Raw genomic sequence first — 21,803 nt, 5'->3', positions numbered from 1 at the left:
GAGAGAGAGAGAGAGAGAGAGAGAGAGAGAGAGAGAGAGAGAGAGAGAGAGAGAGAGAGAGAGAGAGAGAGAGAGAGAGAGAGAGAGAGAGAGAGAGAGAGAGAGAGAGAGAGAGAGAGAGAGAGAGAGAGAGAGAGAGAGAGAGAGAGAGAGAGAGGAGAGAGAGAGAGAGAGAATAACAGAAAGAAACCAAACAAGTTGAAATTGCTGACTTAACAGCCTTATAGCATCAGTTGTTGTTCAGTCGACAGAGCGTTCGTTTGAATTGCATTTTCTAGTGCGTCAGGCAGCAAATTGAGTTGTGGTTCATTTAGTCGTGGTATTCCTTGAATCACTTGACAAATGGGAACAACAACACCGTGGATTAGCTGTTTTATCTCCACGCTCCGCTTGTCTCCTTTTTGTTCGGGGGTTCTGAATATTTTCTCAACTCTCTAATAACTATTTTTTAATTGTGTTTCAAATGTCCTTCTGATGCTCTTAAGGCGACTACTGTTTTTGTTGGGTCTTTTTTTTGTGTAAAGCACTTTGAATTGCCTTGTTGAACTGTGCTATACAAAAGTAATGTTCTTCCAGGCCTCAGGCATTATTAGAAAATGACAACTAGCGGAAGGTACTGGGTTCACATACAGTATAAGAGCGATTCTGCTCTACTGCCCCCACGTCTGTGGAATGGCCTCTATAAAGAACACCTGAGAGCACCAACGTCCACTGATGCTATTGAAAAATGGACTAAAAACCTACCTTTTAAATCGGTGGTTTTCAACCCTTTTCATATCAAGGAGAGCGTAAAATGAAACCAAATGGACCCATACGGGTCCATTTGGTTTCATTTTACGCTGTCAAGAGTTAAAGATCTCATAAGGGTCCATTTGGTTACCGACTCTCCAACATTTATCTGGGGACCACCTGGAACCCCCTCAAGGACCACTGGCTGGTGGTCCCCGGACCACTGGTTGAGAACCACTGTTTTAAACAAAGCATTTTCTTAATTATTCTTGGGCCTTTTTCTTTCTTTCTATATGCCCTGATTTTACCTAGTTTTTAATTTGACCCTTTGGCCGATAGTAGGGTCACATGTAATTGTTTGCTGTTTTTATGCCATGTTTTTAAACCCTGTAGCACTTTGAGGTTTGCAAAAATGTAAAGTGCGTTATAAGTAAAACGTTTGTATTAGTATTAGTATTATTAATATTATTCTCAACCTTTTGAATTTCAAGGACCCCCAGTTTGATATGCGTTAGGCCACGGACCCCTATCTGATCATATTTTTCCCCACTTTGTTTTAATCTCTGGGAACCCCCAATCTACACTGTAAAATCCTTGTTAATGTAACTCTGAGAGTGTAGCAAAATGTTACGGGTCCATTTGGTTCCATTTGCCTACACTCTCAGAGTTACAGACCCCCAAATGTCAATGTGGACCCCTTGGTGGTCCCTGGACCTCATGTTGAGAACCGGTGATATATAAAATTAAAGGGAAATCAATGGACGAAAAACTATTTGGTCCCTTTGTAGCTCTCTGATGCCATTATTTAAAGGGATAGTTCACCCTAAAAAAAGTTTTTTTTCTATCGATTAGTCACCCCATGGAAACTTGAATTCATGGATATTTCTTTGTTTTTGTCACATTCTTAAGCCAATAATTTGATGACCGGCAGCGGTTCCGGTAGGAGACACAAAGGGTCTCCTTTGTTTCTCCTACCGGAACCGCTGCCTACCGGTCCGCTGGTCATCAAATTATTGGCTTAGGAATGTGACAAAAAGAAAAAAACATCCATCAATTCAAGTCTCCATGGGGTGACTAATTGATAGAAACAAATATTTGGTTTGAGTGAACTATCCCTTTAAGCTACAGTATTACAGCAAGGTGTGTGTGTGTGTGTGTGTGTGTGTGTGTGTGTGTGTGTGTGTGTGTGTGTGTGTGTGTGTGTGTGTGTGTGTGTGTGTGTGTGTGTGTGTGTGTGTGTGTGTGTGTGTGTGTGTGTGTGTGTGTGTGTGTGTGTGTGTGTGTGTGTGTGTGTGTGTGTGTGTGTGTGTGTCTCCACGGCTGATCTATAGTGCTGCTCCGTGTGGGAGTTGCCTCTGCTTGTTGGGTAAATCAAAGTTAAAAGCCATTCACTCTGTCAAACATGTCCAAAGTGAAAGCAACGCAGTGGGAGCATAAATCTCCATCTGTATATTTATTTAGGGTTTTTCCCCTGTGGTACCCTGCCTGAACCGCCGGCGCAGTGCCGTGCACGGAGGAGGCTTTGTGAGAGACATCTCCATCAGCACACCTCCATCTGTCACGCCAAGTTCTGCCGTGACATGTGAAATTCATGTCCAGAGACTAGATTTCTATCCTCATGGGCCCAATGCTCCTGAATGAGACGGATCCTGTTTTTCAACATCTATTTTTTAACACTATAGTATGCAGTGGTGGAAAGTAACTAAGTAAATTTACTCAAGTACTGTACTTAAGAACAATTTTGAAGTATTTTTTACTTTACCGGAGTATTTGCATTGTTCTGTACTTTTACTTATACTCCACTACATCTCAGAGGAAAATATTGTACTTTGTAGATTTTGATTATTATTACAAAACACACTATAACCACTTCAGCCCCATATATATTTCGGCCATTTGAAAATAGCAGATCTTCAAGCTCACAATGCGTCACGATGCAACACAATGTGAGCTTGTAGATCGTCTATTTTCTAAATATTTTGAATGCATTTTGTACTTGTAAAATGGGACATCCTGCACAATGAGTACTTCTACTTTTGGTACTTTAGGTACATTTTGATACCAATAGTACATTTAGAATTCCGGACTTTTACTTGGATCAGAGTATTTCTACATTGCAGTATTGATACTTTTACTCGAGTAAAGAATGTGAGTACTTTAACCACCACTGATAGGATGGCAATGTACTATAGTATATAGACCGTCTATCCAGTGTCCAACTTCCAAAGTTTTAGTTGTGCAACTGAAGTATATTGGGGCTTGTATATTACATTTGACTGTGCCATCCTATCATTGACTTGTTCTACGTCCTGCGTTGTATTCTAACTCATCTTAGAGTGAAGACACTCTTGATGAAGGTCCAGAGGGACCAAAATGTCACGTCAATTTGAATAAAACAGATGCTGCTGAGCAAGAGCAGAGTGCGGGATTTTTGTTCATGATTTTTTGTTCATGATTGCTTTACAACTGCCATGTTGAAAGCACAAAACTAATGTCACCCACTTTTTTTTCTAAATTTTTATCCCACGATTTTGTAACCCTATTTTTTACACCCAGTGTCACCCACTCTTTTACACCTTTTCATGTGATGTGACTACAACGTTTTGATTATGTTTGTGTGCCACTTTAAAATGGAAAAAAAGTGTACCATTTTATTTAGTATTGGATATGACCAACATTTTCAACATGTCTTGTTCTCTTCCAAGAGTCTTTTTGTTGTCATGTTTGACTGTCCCCTCTTACACGACGCTGTGCTCAGAGCTGTGTTCAGAATAGATTTTACGTTGTTTTATCTAGTAGGCTACTCTATCTTGTTTTAACATTTGCCACTGCAACACCCCAAATGTGCATTTTCTTAGATTTGTTTGGGTATAATATTACTTATATTTTCTACACTTCCGTACTTCAGGTTGTTTGTTATTTTGTCAATAAGTCAATTACTATGACTAATTAATCGGCCATCCAATCATGGGTGACTTGATTGAGGACACTCCTCTTGTAATTAGAGCATCCCATCCCATCCCCCTGTACATGGTTTGTTTGCACTCATTCTCGTAAAACCCTGAACACCACCCATCGACCACCAAAAGGTTGTTTGTTATTGAAAAGAAAAGAAGAAAATTATTTTAAAAAATTGCCATCGTGGCTACAAGCTGTGCAACCTCTTTTTTTCCCCTTTTAAAGTTGTTGTATTCACCATGGTCGGGCGTTCATTTACGAAAAAACTCAAATAGTTAGAATATGGAGATGTCTGCCGGACAGCAACGATACATACGCACAAATGACGAAAACCTTGTTGTGATTATTATTTTCTTCTTTACTCCACAGCGCCCCCATCCGTCCGCATCGTGCACTCGGGACATGCCTGCAACGTGGAGGAGGAGAGACATACGGAGAGGGTGTACACCATCCGAGAGGGAGAGACCCTGGAGCTCACCTGTCTGGTGTCTGGACACCCCCGGCCACAGGTGAGGCCATGGATGACATGACACACCCTCGTGACATTATCCATCCATCCATCCAGCCACAGTGGTGAAAAAAGTACTCAAATTCTTTACTTAAGTAAAAGTACTAATACTGCAATAAATAAATCCTCTGTTACAAGCATAAGTCCGGTATTACAAATTTACTTGAGTAAAAGTACAAAAGTATTGGCATCAAAATGTATTTAAAGTACCGAAAGTAAAAGTACTAAAATGTTTGAAAATAGCACATCTTCAAGCTCACAACGCGTCGCATCGCGACGCGTTGTGAGCTTGTAGATCTGCTATTTTCAAATAGCCTAGGCATAAAATAGGGCTAAAGTGGTTAATGTATGTTTTATAATGTAATAATTTAGTGGTGTAAAAGTAAAATATTTGCCTCTGAGATGTAGTGGAGTAGAAGTAAAAGTATAGACAATTGGAAATACTCCAGTAAAGTAAAAGTACCTCAAAATTTTACTTAAAGGAGAATTCCGGACATTTTAAGTGTTATCTTTGATGTGTAGTTACTCACTGACCGAGTTAGGAAGTGGCGATGCGTTTTTCCAGCGATCCCCCTGTCTGTGAGTCTGGTCGACCCCCACCATTGGAATAGTGGGAGGCGCGTGGCTCAGTGAAAATCGCCTAATTCCACAGCTCCAAACTTATTTTTTTCCCCACAAATCCTCCTCATGGTGTCTCCTGATACTTTCACATGCACTGTTTATCACTCACGAGCTGGCGTTCATGGTCAGCGACGTGAAATCTCGCGTCTCGCGAGATTTCCCGAGGAGCGCAGTGAGCCGAGTCATCAAAGATAACACTTAAAATGTCCGGAATTCTCCTTTAAGTACAGTACTTGAGTAAATGTACTTAGTTACTTTACACCACTGTCCATCCATCCATCTGCTTATACCAGTGGTTCTCAAACTTTGTCATGTCAAGGACCCCCAAATTTACATGTATTTGTATTTGGACCCCCCATCTGAGAAGATGTTGAGGCAGGGAATTGTAAAAGCTCATAACTTGTAAAAAGCCTAGGGTTAAAAAAGTTGATGCTATATTATTTAACTTTGCTGGGGACCCCCGGGAACCCTTTCAAGGTCCCCTGGGGGTCCCTGAATCCCAAATATTACTTAAAAACATTGTGAAAATGGCCAATCTACAAGCTCACAACGCTGTGGAACCGAGTCAAACTAAAAGTAATGCCTCAACTCCTACAATTCCAAGTGCTTGTCAGTTTGGGGGGTCCCCAGTTCAAATATGATTTTTTTTTGGGGGGGGGTTGCGGCCTGAAAACTTTGGGAACCCTTGATCTATGGTAGACGACTGAGCCTCTCACCCTATCGCTAAGGGAGATGGATGCCAGCCACCCTGAGAAAACCCATTTTGGCTGTTTGTGCCCGCAATCTTCATCATGACCCCATATGTCATGACCACAGGTGGGAGTATAGGAAGGAAGACTGACTGGCACAGATCAAGAGCTTTGCTCTTCTGCCTCAGCTCTCTTTTTTTGTCACAACGGATGCGGTGTAGACCATTGGTTCTCAAAGTGGGGTCCGGGGACCCCCAGGGGTCCTTGGGGGGATACCAGGGGGTCCACAGCAAAATGTGTTAATATATAGCTTCACAATAATTTTAACCACTTTACCATATTTTATACTTTGGCTATTGAAAAATAGCAGATCTACAAGCTTGTAGATATGTTATTTTTTTAAATGTTTGCTATGTTTGGCAAATCTTTACATATCTCTTTTTTTTTAAGCGAACATTTGTAACTCGAACCTTTGCTTCTGGGGGTCCCTGGACATGTTTTGTTTTTTTGGACCTAACATGTTTTGAGATGGGGGTCCGGTCCGCGGTCAAATACATATCATTTTGGGGGTGCTTGACATGACAAAGTTTGAGAACCACTGGTGTAGACAACAGTACCGCTCACACCGCAAACTGAACTGTGTTGTAATGCTGATGCTCTTTTATACATGCATCAGCTTTAAAGTTGAATCTTTGAGTTAATGACGGTTGGCATTCCCTTGTTCACCTGTATGTTCATAACGACGGCTGCCAGGTGTTTTAGATTTAGATACAGCATGGTCAACTTGTTTGCCAAGTCAGCATACTGTTAGTGTACAGACATTTGGTTCCATAAAGAAGAGGCTTGCTAGTTTTGCTGAATTAGATCAGCTTAGTCATGTAAACTTTAGGGAACAATTGTCTTGCAACAGTCCGTTGCTTCACACACGCACACGCACACGCACAAGCACACGCACACCCACACGCACACGCACACTCACGCATGCACGCATGCACACAAACATCACAAAACCCATGAGAAGCATTCGAAATGATGCTAGACAGTTGTTTCACATAAAGAAGTATCTAAAAAACATAAAAGAGACATTGACTATGCATTTACAGCTGACATGCACGGCTTAAAATAAACACTGTAAGAATTAAAGTGCAAAAGTGCTAAATGCTTATTTATTGCACGCTGCTCTATTGCAAAGTTATGCAGCATTAGAGTTCAGCAGCTTGACGGAGTCTGGAACAAACGATGGCTTCAAGCGGTTTGATTTTGCACTTTGGCACACAGAGTCTTCTTGATGGCAGAGTTTCATATCATTCAGGGGATGAGGGAGTCTCAAAAACTAATGTAATATGCACATCACTTGGTTGAGGTGCTGGGTTGGAAAGTAACATAAAGAAAAAGAATAAACTTGCACACTCATCTGCTCCAATGTAAGTTATTGACAACGTTTCAAGCCTAGGTTCTTCATCGGGTCAAACTCGAGAAGTGTGTACCTCAGGTCATATCCACAAAACAACAGTGGAAAAAAAAATGTTTTGTGGATATGTAAATACACTGTATCTACTAGATTTTTTTGACCTGATTAATAACGTGACCTGTGGGTGTCTATTTAAGTGGGTGAGGTACACACTTCTCGAGTTTGGCCCGATGAAGAACCGTGGCTCGAAACGTTGTCAATACATTACATTGGAGCAGATGAGTGTGAAGGTTTATTCTTTTTCTTTCTCTTGATGTTGGAGAGTCTGGAATGATTTAGATGCATTTGCCAGCTACTAGCTCAGTGGCTTTGTGGTTAGAGTGTCCGCCCTGAGACTGGGAGGTCGGAGTTCGATCCCCGGCCGGGTCATCATACCAAAGACTCTAAAAATGAGTCTTTGGTATTCAGCATCAAGGGTTGGATTCGGGTGTATGTTCCTGTGACATACTAGCGTCACGTCCAGGGATGATCCAGTGTACTGGACCATCAAGCTGTCTCACGCTATACAGACACAGGAGATAGACTTCTGACCTATGTACCACATGGCAAGGATTACTTACGTACTTGTTCCGCCAGTAGCAGCCATGGCTGGAGACAATGGCTGTCTTGTATGTATCCATCTTGTATGTCTGGACGGACGGACAAAACGTCCCAACATTGTGAATGCAATATCTTGGGGAAGCCTTAGAGGGAATTTCATGACATTTCTCCACAAATGTCCAGTTGGACTCAAGGTTCAACTTATTAGAAATGGGTGTTCTAAGGTGAAAGGTCAAGGTCACTGTGACCTTGACCTTGGAAGTCCTTGACAGTTCATTAAATTCCTTCAAAGTCTTCATTCACGACAATGTATTATGAGACTGGACAGACATGGATGTAAATAGCAACTGGTTTGGCAGAGGCATACAACTAAAGAGTTAAGATGGCACAGAGTTAAATTTATTTGGGGATTTAAGTACAGCGGCGGGGAGGCGGAAAGCATTCAACATGCCATAAACAACGAGGGTTCTTCCCCGGTTCCGGGTAATTGTCCAGTAAAGAAAGTTTGTGTCCCAAAGCACACAAACTCCCACGTTGCCGGCACGACCATGATGTATTTCACTGAAGAGAGCCAGCCCTAGACCGAGGGAGAGAGTATTCATCGCCTCAAGGTTGATCAGAGCCAGTCGCAGCTGTCAGCACTTGCTAATCAGATTGCAGGTGTGTGTCATCATTTGGAGCTGATTGAGTGTACACAGATGCTTCAACCAGCTGACCAAAGGGCCCGGAGCTGGCCATGGTAGTCAACTATCTCCCCATCCCTCTGCTCTCGTCGGTGGTAATGCTTGTCTGGACCTGGCGGCAAGGATCTGGTTTTGAAAATGAAGCCAATGAGGAAGTCATTAAAATGGCTGCAGTTAATGGCCTAGCCCTAGAAGGTGTCACTATTTGACTGGATTTTACACTTGATTGTATTACCTTAGTAAACATAGTCATACATGATGTTGTGCTTTCTGTCGCTAGTTTAGAGTAAAAATGATGATAAAGTAGGATATGCTTCAAGGGCATTGGTTTTCAAAGTGGGGTCCCCCCCAGGGGTCCTTGGGGGGGGGGGGGGGGGTACCAGGGGGTTCCCAGCAAAATGAGTTAATATTGCATTCAATTGGGTTTAACCACTTGAGCCGTTGGCTATTTTCTTTTTAAATCTTGTTTTTAAATGTTCAACAGTTTCTTATGTCACTGGTAGGCGGGTTTCTGAACTGTCCACAGCCCTCCTCTGAGATACAGAGTGAGTAGACATTATCAGCAATATCGATATACAGGTGTGTGGTAAAAAAAAATATTATGCTATTTGATTGTGTCCATATTGCTCAGCCCTGATATGAATTGCCTAATACCACACAGGCAGGACATATAAGCTCTACCACAAATGAACTAACACACAGTGCGGACGCTAACCTTTTGAGCGTTTGACCAGCACCCTTCCAATTTGCTGAGATGAGACGAATTAAAGCGCAATTCAAGCTACACGGGAGCTCATTTACATTCATTGATATGATGCCCTGTTTTGATCGATATGGGCGGGCCATTAGTTTGTACACTTCCTCTCCGGATGCCAACACAAAGAGTCTATCGATTTTTATATTTCAATTGAAAAGGTGAGGCTTTGGTAAATTAGTGAAGAGAGGGCTCCCGACACACACACCATTCGTCTCTCACTGTCATCCTGGCTGACAGCTCATTGTCTCCGGCTTCCCTCTTAATTAAGAATTTCCAGGAACAAATACAAAGGAAGAAATGTGGAGAAGGTGAAGTCAAAAGGTCTGGACGTGTCGTGTGTAGCAAGGGGAGATCAGGGTTCCCTTTGTAAACTGAGTGATAGCGCCTACAAGCTCAAAATAGCAAAAGCAGCAGATCCGCAAGCTCAAAATGCGTCGCTTCGCGCCGCATTTTGAGCTTGCAGATCTGCTGCTTTTGATGCTTTTGGGTGACGCTGTAGTATGATCAAGTAGTGCGTTAACACATTGAGTGCCAAACGCGAGGATCTACGGTTTTGCAAATACACCCGTCGAGTGCCATAACCGCCGATCTTCGTGTTTTCAATGTTTTTTCTTTTTCTCCACATGGGGCGCTCTAACGCAACTTAGGAATGATCTGCGGACCCTGTAAAATGGAATGGACGGATGTGAATCCAGTGCAAAAAAACCTACCTCCTGTCCTCTCCAATGATAGGATCTTGAGAAAAAGGTCCTTATCTCCATATCTTTTTACTGTGGTGAAAACGAGCCGTTTTCGACGGGCGATCACTCTGCAATGGCGGATCGCGTTAGAAATAATATTGTTCCAGGCGTTAGTCGGGACCCTCGACCATCATGCACACACCCTTTGTTTACATCCGGGTCCTCGTCGAGGCGTCTACAGCTCTAAACAGATCAGCGTAAACGGTAAGAACGATGGCACTGGATGTACCATGTTTTAAAAAACCTCTGGCACTTGAAGTGTTAATTGACGAAAAAACACAACGACAACACAGACAACACAGAGTATTAAAAAAAAACAGTCAAAAACGTTATCAATAGAATAATCGCTAAGAAATGAGTTTGCAGTTGCAGCCCTAGTAGTATTGAGAACCCACCAGGCTGTGACATCCATGAAAGAACCCAAGCAGGGATGGAAGAAGTAGTCACATTTTTACTTTTTACCTTTTTACCTAAGTTTTACTTTTACCTAAGTTTTACTTACTGTAGGTAAAAGTATCGATACCCTATTGTAGAAACACTCTATTACAAGTACAAGTCCCGTATTCAAAATGAAGGCTACTTGAGTGAAAGTACAAAAGTATCTGCATCAAAATATACTTAAAGTATCAAAAGTTGCCATTATGCAGAAGGTCCCCATTTCACAATATTTTCACAACATGTATAAAAATCCTTTGAAAATAGTGCAAAGCGTTGTGAGCTTGCAGATTGGCTATTTTCAAATTGTCAAAACATATATAGGTCTGAAGTGGGTCTGAATAATAATCTAAAATCTACAAAATAACTAGTAACTAAAGTTTTCAAATACTTATAGTGGAGTAAAAGTACAATATTTGCCTTTGAGCTGTAGTGGAGTAGAAGTAAAATTATTGAAAATCCAGTAAAGTACAAGTGCCTCAAAACCGTACTTAAGTACAGTACTCGAGTACATTTACTTAGTTACTTTCCACCACTGAACCCAAGGACATCTGACCTCGCTCGGGAAAGACTCCTCAATTTAATAACGTCGTCTTTTCATTGGAATTAAAACGTTAATCCGCCGAGCTTCATCTTTCATAGTTTGGATCGTAAGCTTCCTCATTAGGATCCAGCCAAAAAAAACTCCTCATCTTCCAAGAGCTTTTTTTTCTACAAAGGAAACCTCTTATAGCGATCACGTCTAGTCCGGGGGCGAAATTGATCACTATAAGCTGGATGATTATTACAACCGAGATGCTCTCTCTTTTGTCAAATCGCTCGAGCCGGCCTAAAGAAACTTTGAAATTGTCCTCTCTCCTCCCCAGGCTCGCTGCCAATTCTTCTGTCTTTTTAACTCGCCAAGGGCCCCTCTCAAGGGGCCATTTACGTGACCGGGGCATTATCAATCCACTTGACAAGAGCGGCTCCCGTGCGTATTCCATTTCTGTCTCCATCACTATAGCAGTCATGACTGTTTCTCATTGTTTGAGCATAGACTCTACAAGTTAGTTTTTTATCACGTTTATTTTTTCAGTGACAGAAAATGACTTTTTTCTTTACTACTCAGATGTTTGAATTACTGTCTTAATTGCTGTCGGAAGCATTTTTTTTTCTCAGAATAAACTTTTCATTATTTCTACAAGCTGTATTTCCAAAACTGTGGAAAAATAATTATGCAAATATCTTCAATAGTGCAGTGTCGGTCAAACTGGGCCACTTTGAGTTCGTTTTTCCCCATATGTTGTCATGTATAAAAATATCTAGAAGTGGACTGCTAGTCTCTTGGGACAGATGTGTTGGCTTCCACAATATTCAAATGCTTCTGCCAAAACAGTACAGTACAGTTCTTCGGAAACTCTGAAGATGGGTAGACAATTAAAGCCAGCAGATGTCACATCATTTCACCACTCCCGTTTCGCCTTTGCAGTTGTGTAAATGAACTCCCCTTGGAAATCAAATTAATCAAAGTTTATTTAGAGCGGTCGCCAATTCAAATATGATTGTTTTTGGGGGGGACCTCAGTTCAAATATGATTATTTTGGGGGGTACCCAGTTCAAATATGATTATTTTGGTGGGTACCCAGTTCAAATATGATTATTTTGGGGGGTTGCGGCCTAAAAAGTTTGTGAACCCTTGCACTATAAGCTACGGCCGCCCAGTCACACACCATCATTTTCTCTCTGTCTTTTTTTGGTCTTTTCTTTCTTTTTTACAATGTAGAGCTCCAGCCGCCTTGACAATCTGGGCCACAGCTATAGTCTGACAACTGGCCAAGTCACGGCGCTCCGTCTTTCTAAATGGCCTCAATTTGGTGTGCATTAAGCAAATCACACAACGGCCCGTGATAATACATGGACTAAAGGCCTGATGTATGCTTAGTTGCACACGGTGTGTGTCACGCACTAGGAAATAGCCGATCTGCAAGCTTGCAACGCATCAGTGGTGTAAAGTAACTAAGTACATGTACTCAAGTACTGTACTTAAGTACAATTGTGAGGTACTTTTACTTTACTGGAGTATTTCCAATTTTCAATACTTTTACTTCTACTCCCCTACATCTCAGATGCAAATATTGTACTTTTACTCCACTACAATTATTTGAAAAACATTTAGTTACTAGTTACTTATAGATTTTAATTATTATTACAAAACATACATTAGCCACTTCAGCCCTATATACACTTCGGCTATTTGAAAATGGCTGATCTACAAGCTCACAATGCGTCACAATGCGTCGCAATGCGACACATTGAGAGCTTGTAGATCGGCTATTTTCAAAAGATGTTTGAAAACTTGAAATGGGCCATGCTGCATAATGACTACTTTTACTTTTGGTACTTTAAAGGGATATTTCACTTTCACATAAAATAAACATTAAAAAAAAATATTTAAAAAAAATGAAAGAAGTTATGGCAAAATAAAGGCCCCCTCACACATTAGTAGGACACTCTAATGCGTGAGGGGGCCATGAATTTTCCATTACTTTTTTCATTTATTTTTAATATTTTTTTAAATGTTTCCCCCCGCCGAAAGTGAAGTATCCCTTTAAGTACATTTTGATGGCAAAACTTGTGTACTTTTACTCAAGGGAATTTTAAATAGCAGACTTTTACTTGTAACAGAGTATTTTTTACAATGTTGTATTGATTTTACTTAAGTAAAATATTTGAGTACTTTTTCCAGGGTTGCATTTGTGCCAAGTATAACATCAGCGCCATAACAACGGGTGTACCAACAGGCTAAACGGCGCCGCGGTTGGCATGTGTTCGTCCAGTAGTTTAATTCTTCGCACGTTTTATCGATATGCACACTTCCTTAAATTACCCAGAATCCCCTCAGGCATTCCCCCGCCCCCCGCCTGATGGAGGTTCTGGATTCAGTCCAAACCCAGGCAACAGCTTCCTCACAGCAGGCCATCTGTCTGTCTGTCTGTCTGTCTGTCAGGCCTGTGCATGTCTGCCCATCGCCCTGGGAGGAAAAAAACAAGAGGCTTTCTAATAATAACACCCTGCACACGCATGCACACACACAGACCCATTTGTGCTATGTCAAATAATACACACACACACACACACACACACACACACACACACACACACACACACACACACACACACACACACACACACACACACACACACACACACACACACACACACACACACACACATATGCTACAGTATGTCGTTGCTGTCGTGGGAAAGAAACCTCTTATCTCCATATTCTGGATTCTCTTTGTGTTTTTTCATAAATTCACACGAAAGCATCTAAAGTAGCAGATCTACAAGCTCAAAAAATTTCCGAGCTTGTAGATCTGCTACTTTTGCTGTTTTTAAATTTGAATCCTGAAAAGTAACAGTTTTTGGACATATGAGGTTTCCACCCGACAGAGACGATATATATGACCACACGTTGGCACGCGTGCACTCGGACACACACACACACACACACACACACACACACACACACACACACACACACACACACACCACCTCATACGCGTACACACTCGTACGCACACTCCGAGCCACACTTCCATTTCGTTGTCAAATAAATACGTGTTCCCGTCAATCAAACACGTACGTACACTATACAGTGTTATTATTTTGTGCTTTTTTTTCTCTCTTTCTCTCCACCCCTGCCTTGTGGGCTTGACATTTGGAGGTGTTACTGTATACGAGCTGTCCCAGCCTACATCTGACTGGCTGCCAGTTCCACCAGCGAGGTCACAGTGCAACGCATGTCAAAGTTCACACTGTGAACTTCACAGTTCCATATATATAGAAAATATGACTACTACGCTGTACTCTCCTGTGAACACTGTGAACCAGTGTTGATTTTGACAGCAAATGTTGTTTCAGTTTTAGTCATAATCTTTTGAATACATTTCCTTTTAGTTTTTGTCATATTTTGTCATCTGAAAGGTTTTAGTTTTTGTCTAGTTTTAGTCGACTTAACACATTAAGACCTGACGCCGATTCTACAAATGTCTTCTAAAAAAAAAACGTATGTTTCTATATCAGTGGTTCTCAAACTTTTTCATGTCAAGGACCCCCAAAATTATATGTATTTGGCCGCGGACCCCCATCTCAAAATATGTTCTTCCAGGGACCCCCCAGAAGCAAAGATTTGAGTTTCAAAAGTTCGCTTAAAAATATACATTATTCAAAGATTTGCACGCATTTTCTCGATTTTTCAAAAATAGCAGATCTACAAGCTCGTAGCGCGGCACTCTGTGCCGTGCTATGAGTTTTCAGTACATAGATTGTCCGTCAGTGTAATCATGTGTACTGTACAGTTTGCCTGCTTGCCATCTTCCTCTGATCTGGCTAAAACAACCCAGGTCGCTTCTTAACCCCTTTACCAGACTCCCCGGGTTCGCATAGACATTAAAAGGAAAGGAAAAACATGATGTACATACGTGTATATGTGTTACATACATGTATACACGTAGATCACACAATATTTTTTAAATAATGCAATGAAATGAAAAAAACCCCGAAATAAATCATAATAATGTTCGTTAGATACCCTCTAATCCTGCTCTAAATAGAAAAGGAAAAAACAACAAAAAGAACAACATGCTTATTGTTCAGTGTCTGATGTCAAAGTACTGAACTAGGCCATTATTTTATGAAAAGAAGTTGAAATATGGAGATGCAAGGTTTACTCCCGACATCGACGGACATGTCGGATCATCATTATTGGAAAATGAACCTTGACAGGGTGATGCAGGACTGACATGGGAAGGTCCTGCTTCAGCCTGAAGGGGACACGATCTTTCATCGCGCTTATTACATGGCCACATGAAATCAATAATTCAACACAAAATTAGAAATGTCATAAAATATTGATGTAGTCAATATCGAACAAGGCTCTATAGGTTCAAGGTTTCTTTACTGTTACATCTTGTGTACTTGGGTATATGGGAGTAGAATTACTTTGTTCTGCTTCATCAGATATCGTAGCAGCATGAATAATAATAACAACATTTGGGGCCCATACCGAGACCAGCACATATGGAGATATCTCTGAGGTATTGATGTATTTAAGGGGAATTTCGCCCGACCGTTTTCTTACCTTTTCTATGATGTTATGATATCCTAGGACGAGGGGTAGGCTTCAGTAGAAGAAGTCATAATTCCATAACGAGTCAACTGCAGGTAAAAACTCGAGCGTATAGGCCGTGTGCTAGATCGCCTATTTTAATAGCTTTTTCCCCCCTTTTTTTTGTGAGATCTGAAGTTTATATCGACGGAAACCCTCCATAGTGTTTATGTCGCATGTGGCTCTCCGGAAGTCTCGCAAGACGAGATTTCACCCGTGACATCACTTTGTCAACAGTACGGCGGCCCATTTGGGACAAAAACAACGTGGAGCGTTTACTGTCCTTAAAAACATTAGATCTCACAAAAAAATAAAAGAAAACCGTCTGGCAAAATTCTCCTTTAAAATGATAAACCAGATGTTGTAGATTCTCTGTGCTGTGTCCTTGTTTGGCTTTTATGTTGATGGAAGTCTCTTTTTTCACTTGCGCCTCATCTTATCTCTGTGGTAATTTTAGAGGTTTATTCTTTCCCCTTTTCCATCAAGGGTTTTTTTTTTCTCTTGGGAGTTTTTCCTTGTCCGGTCAGGGTCTATAAGCACAGGGAGTTCCCCTCATTCACGTTTGGGGTGGGGGGGGGGGGGGGGGTTGGGGGGGTGTAAAGTGCTTTGAGGATGTATACACTTGACTAAGGGGCTATAAAAAGTAAATGTGAGCGAGTTGAGTTATGACACAATCAGGGAGATATTCCATTCGAGCTTCTTTTCCCTCATAAGGTAATCTTTGAGAAAGCTTTCTTATAAAGACAAGATGGTCACCACTTATATGAGAGTGCCACTCATAGAGTTATAATATATCTAGACGGCGGCCCCGCCCCCAGCTATTCATTTCAATGAAAGTTGCTCAGTGGCGTTTGAAGCACCCGGAAGAACGCTCTACTTCCACATTTGGGCACCCAATTTGGGTGCCCAATTGTGGAAGTCTTGAGCACCGAGCAGGCATACTATGGTTTCAAATGGTTGAAGCATGTGCAGTGGCGTTTTAAATGCGGAAGTATTGCAATCCCAGATTTAACCACCAGGCGACGGCCGCTTCGCTGTTCTACCATGGCTCTGGGGGCTTGGTGCCATTGGATTGGAGAGGGATGAATTGGCAGGAAAATGTTCATATTGTTGCCTTCCGGCAGAAACCTCTTATTTCCATATTAGAACTTTTTGTGTTTTTTTGTAAATACTTACTACTTGAAAACGCCCTACTTGATCACTCTACAGCGTCACAAAAAGTGTCAAGAGTTGCAGATCCACAAGCTCGAGACGTGGCAGGAAGCGACGCGTTTTCAGCTTGTAGATCTGCTACTTTCGCTATTTTTGAAGTTGAATCCTGAAAAGTGACAGTTATAGACATACAGTATGAGGTTTCCCCCCGACAGATACGATTTTGGGTATTATAGCATGGCTCAAGTACTTTAATCATAAAATTAGGCTGAAATCCCCACATCCCTCCAAGAATGCATAGGGCTGCATATCGTCTCTGTCGGGAAGAAACCTGTCTCAAAACTGTTACTTTTTCATGCAGGATTCAAATGAAAAAAACGCAAAAGTATCAGATCCGCAAGCTCAAGCTTGCGGATCTGCTAAACCCCCCGTAGCTTTAGTAATGAGAGTTTGCACTGATGTGAATGTGGATGGAGAGACGCTACGGGGAGAAGGAGCTACAGCTACTCTCGGTGGTGTAAAGTAACCAAGTACATGTACTCAAGTACTGTACTTAAGTACAATTGTGAGGTATTTCTTTTACTCTCGTCAGTATTTACAATGTTCAATACTTTTACTTCTACCCCACTACATCTCAGAGGAAAATATTGTATTTTACTCCACTACAATACAGTTACTTTGTAGATTTTGATTATCATTACAAAACACACTAACAACTTCAGCCGTATATATATTTCGGCCATTTGAAAATAGCCGATCTACAAGCTCACAATGTGTCGTATCGCGACACATTGTGAGCTTGTAGATCGGCTATTTTCAAAAGTTTTTTTTATACTGTACCTTGTGAAATGGGACTCTTAAGTATATTTTAATGCCGATGCTTTTGTACTATAGCTCAAGTACATTTTGAATACGGGACTTATACTTGTAACAGAGTGTATCTTCATTGCAGTTCTGATACTTTTACTTAAGTAAAACATGTGAATACTTCTTCCATCACTGAGTACTCTTTCCTTCCTTCCTGACTGTCAACGGACGGATGGTTGATGTCTTGGTAAATCTGGGTCATCGTACTGGAAGTAGCCTATGGCTGCCAGCATAATAAGCCATACGTGTTCCGTAGTAGTGCTTACTTAAATAAGCGTCACTGTCATCGAGGCAGACACCTTGTATCTCCATATTTCATACTTTGTATGATATTTCGTAAATGAATGCCCTGCTACTTCATCGTACAAGAGTGTCGGGACAAAAGTAGTAAAGAAATAGCAGATCTAGAAGTTTACAACGTGTCATGATGCAACATGTTTGTAGATCGACTATTTACACTATTTCTGAAAAGAAAAAAATCTATCTTTGGCTAATTCCCATGAAGTGAATTTAAGAAATATTGAACCAATAGGTATTCAAGAACTTTGTGACTAAATAATAGCTGCATTAGGTTATTTTTTACCCATTTCCTGAAAAGTAACAGTTTTGTATGTACAAGGTTTCTACAATGACAGAGATGATATGTAAAACTAAAGCCGTCATGCTCTCATATAGCAGACAGAAACGATCCTGGCACATCCTCTAACTGCACTTTGTCTTGTCTCCACTTGCCATTTATAAGACTGACTGACAGCTGCACTCCATGCTCCATATGTTCCAACTGACACGTTTCACTGGGTTATTGGTGTGAGGCTTATTATTTTTTTTGTTTTCCCAATAACGTCATTGAATGGAACAATACATACGTACATGCCCCGGACTGTGCCTATATGGAACTGAATGCTCTCCTATATGGAACTGAATGCTCTGAATGGGCAATTGTCAGCATGTGTGTGTGTGTGTGTGTGTGTGTGTGTGTGTGTGTGTGTGTGTGTGTGTGTGTGTGTGTGTGTGTGTGTGTGTGTGTGTGTGTGTGTGTGTGTGTGTGTGTGTGTGTGTGTGTGAGTTTGCATGTTCTCCCCGTGTCCCCTAAGGGTAGGTACCCTCACAAAAAACATGCAGTAATCCTGGTCTCTATACAGCTTCCCCCTGGTCAGCCGGGGCGCCTGATGGAGGGGAAAGGAACTGGTTGGAATAACGCGTTCCTTCCACGCGCTACGGCCTACCGGGGAAACTCCCCACTGTCAGGTGATAAGAAGCGGCCTGCTCACTCCTCATGCATTGAAGGAAGCATGATTCTCAGTTCGGGGCTCTCCATAGGCTGGCAGAGGGAGAGTAGCACCCAGGATTACAGCTTAGGCAATTGGCACTGGGTCAAAAAATGGGTTAAAAAAAGTGTGGGATTAAACATAAAAAAAAGAAGAAAACATGAAGGAATCAAAAATGATATACACTGGAATAAGTTTGTAACGATGTCATGGGGGAAAAAAAGGAAAGTCGAGCCTCACCAAGTTCTAACATTGTGACTGGTTCATATGACCTATTGTTTAAGCCCAGTTCAGACCAGTGATCCCTAACGCATCTAGTTGCAACTTGTAACAACTTTAAACCACTTGCAACACAATCCTAAAACTTGGTTTTGCAACTGGACAGTACACACCCAGTCGCCCAGCTGTGACTGATTGCCGTTTCTACAGCAATATGTGATAAACAACAGGCAGGCAAACTGGACATTGACAGACCCCTGGGGGACCCCAGTCAACAAAGTATACTATTCTATAGGGTTTAAAGTGGTTATAGCCACATGAGCCCATATCCTCGCATCAGCACTTGCAACAAGACAACAGCCTGAGAAGAGTCATTCTGAAAGGAAACGATAGCTAAACCAACTTCTGTACCAAGTACCGTACCCAACTATGAATGGTAAATAAATAAACATGGAAGTACTGTATGTTCCCCACCAGTGATGTAAAGTAACTAAGTACTGTACATGTACTCGAGTACTTAAGTACAATTTTTAGGTACTTTTTCTTTACTGAAGTATTTCCAATTTTCTATGCTTTTACTTCTACTCCACTACACCACAGAGGCAAATATTGTACTTATACTCCACTACAATTATTTGACGCATTGTGAGCTTGTAGATCTGCTATTTTCAAAAGATTTTGATACATTTTATACATTTGAAACTTGTATTTTCTACTTTTGATACTTTAAGTACATTTTGATACCAATACTTTTGTACTTTTACAAGTACATCTTGAATTCCTGACTTTTATTTGTAACAGAGTATTTCTACATTGCAGTGAGTATTGATACTTCTAGTATACCTTTTCCACCACTGTTCCCCACATCCCGCATGCAGCACTAGGCTTCATAGCCATATCCCAGATACTGCTTCAGGTATATAATGCCAGCTGGTCTCTGTACAGGGAGTGTATCGCTGGGATTCAGTGAACGGGGGCTTTATTTGTACTCGCTGAACTCTGAGCTCAGTGGATTGAGCCCGGACCCGGGCTATAATTGAAACAAAGCGTAAGAGTTTTGTTTGCTGTGTGTTGTCGCTGGCCATCCAGTGTGTCTGGTAGTTCAACAAGGCGGTTGTGGACACAGTGGAGGAAGGCCAGCGGCCTTATCGCTGGGGAGGGGGGAGGGGGGGGTTAGCTTCACCTCAGATCACATCAGTCTGTCATTGTCCCGACATATAGCCACGTCTGGCTGATATATCAGCCATAGACTGCCAGGTCGTTGCTGTCAGGCAGAAACCTCTTATCTCCATAATTTTATTTACACTTATTGTGTTTTTATCGTAAATTAATGCCCTACTTCAGGGGTCTTCAATATTTTTCAGGCCAAGGACCCCTTAGCTGACAGAGAGATGAAGCAGGGACCCCCGCAGCATACTGTATGAAATTGTGTTGCAGATTAAACTTTTCCAAAGATTTCATGAATAGTTTCATAGACTTGTTTAACAGCACTATCATCAGTGACGTGTAAATTCATGTTTTTTTTGTTTGTTTAGACATTATCTTTTCTATTAACTCATTCCCTGCCAATGACGTCTTTTGACGGCTGTTTTTGTAAGCCCACACCGCCTTTGACGTCTTTTTTTAATTCATTTTTCACACAGAACCAGGAGATAACGTGATCCAAAGATTTACTGCTCCATTCACTTCCTGGTTAAAATATTAGGGAAAAATTCTGAATCTCTGCTCCTGTGTTTTACTATGTATTTTTGAGCGAAACATGCTATTTTCAACTGGGTATAACAAGCAAACGGGAATCGCAATGATTTTTTTTTTGGCAGTGAATAAGTTAATATGACAACCGCATATCCGAACGACTCGACGGCGGGCACCACACTTGTCGATGTGTGTGCAGAGTTTGAAGTCGGTCGGTCCCATATGCCACATATGTGACCACATATGGGCAGGTCGGATCTATGGCTCGAGACAACTGGATCTCCATATATGCCTATATATATTATGTCTGAGACACAGTGACATGTCTATACAGTATATGGGCGTATCGGGTTTGTTTATGGTGATGTCAGAGTGACGTGGCCGCGGTAGCTGGGGACCTCCTGGAACCGCCTGAAGGACTCCTGGGGGTCCCCGGACCCCACTTTGAGAAGCACTGGCTAAGGGCTCTTCAAAATCGGGATAGGAACCCAGAAATCTGGCATCGTTGGCGCTCTATGAGGGAGGGGGCAGTGGCAGACCGCTTCAACGCCATAGATCACTCTGTCTACCCAGTGTGCAGCAGCCAGAGAGAACATCAGCCAGGCAGGCAGGCTGGAGAGATGGGGAACAGATACCGTCGCCTTGCACACACTCCATAAAGCTGACATTTAAAAGGAACGCTACAGATGTCTCCTCGGTACAACCAGTCCAGTGGCAGCAGACCAAAATGTCACTGGTTATTATCAGCTTCCATTACCGAGAGAAAAGGGAAAGTATAGCGAGAGATTGAGGCCTGTGTTATAATATAGTAGAGAGACCCAGGTAGAAAGGCAAGGGTTTAGTCGTTTTTTTTATGAATTTGGCCATTTCCCCGAGCGATGTTTTATACGCAGTTGTAAAATATCTCCAGCATGGCTCAATTTATAATGAGAATAGTTTGACAGTTAATATCATATTGTCGAGCCAACCGTTTTAATATGCTTCTGGCATATATACAGTAGGCCTAACGTATATATTAGGGATGTTAAAATGTGTCGACTGGAAGGGCCGACTGTTGATGGGTTCGGCACGTCGACAGGAAAAGTAACTTTATTTTATTTAGTTTTCTATAACCAGGGTTGGAATTGCTGGGGTGAAAGGGGAGGGTCAATCTCTCTGATTTTGTTATCTCCTCCTCTCACTGGATATCGTCTCTGTCGGGTGGAAACCTCATTGTACAAAACTGTTAGCCTACTTAACAGGATACAAATTCAAAAATAGCAAAAGTAGCAGATCTACAAGCTCAAAATGCATTGCTTCGTGCCACATTTCGAGCTTGTAGA

The 21,803-nt window shown here is 41.6% G+C and overlaps 1 protein-coding gene across 1 annotated transcript in view; it reads left to right on the top strand.

Annotated features, from left to right (window-relative positions):
• LOC308102587 (MAM domain-containing glycosylphosphatidylinositol anchor protein 2) overlaps positions 1-21,803 on the top strand; it is a gene marked incomplete at both ends in the record, with an annotated part of 464,799 nt that overhangs the window by 159,566 nt on the left and 283,430 nt on the right. The window contains 1 exon segment of the mRNA XM_080452356.1: positions 4,057-4,196. Within this exon segment, the coding sequence (XP_080308482.1) occupies positions 4,057-4,196 (140 nt within the window).

Source organism: Gymnoscopelus braueri (assembly GCF_963280865.1).
Source record: "Gymnoscopelus braueri genome assembly, chromosome: 16".
Taxonomy (NCBI): Eukaryota; Metazoa; Chordata; class Actinopteri; order Myctophiformes; family Myctophidae; genus Gymnoscopelus; species Gymnoscopelus braueri.
This window is presented reverse-complemented; position numbering and strand designations above follow the sequence as displayed.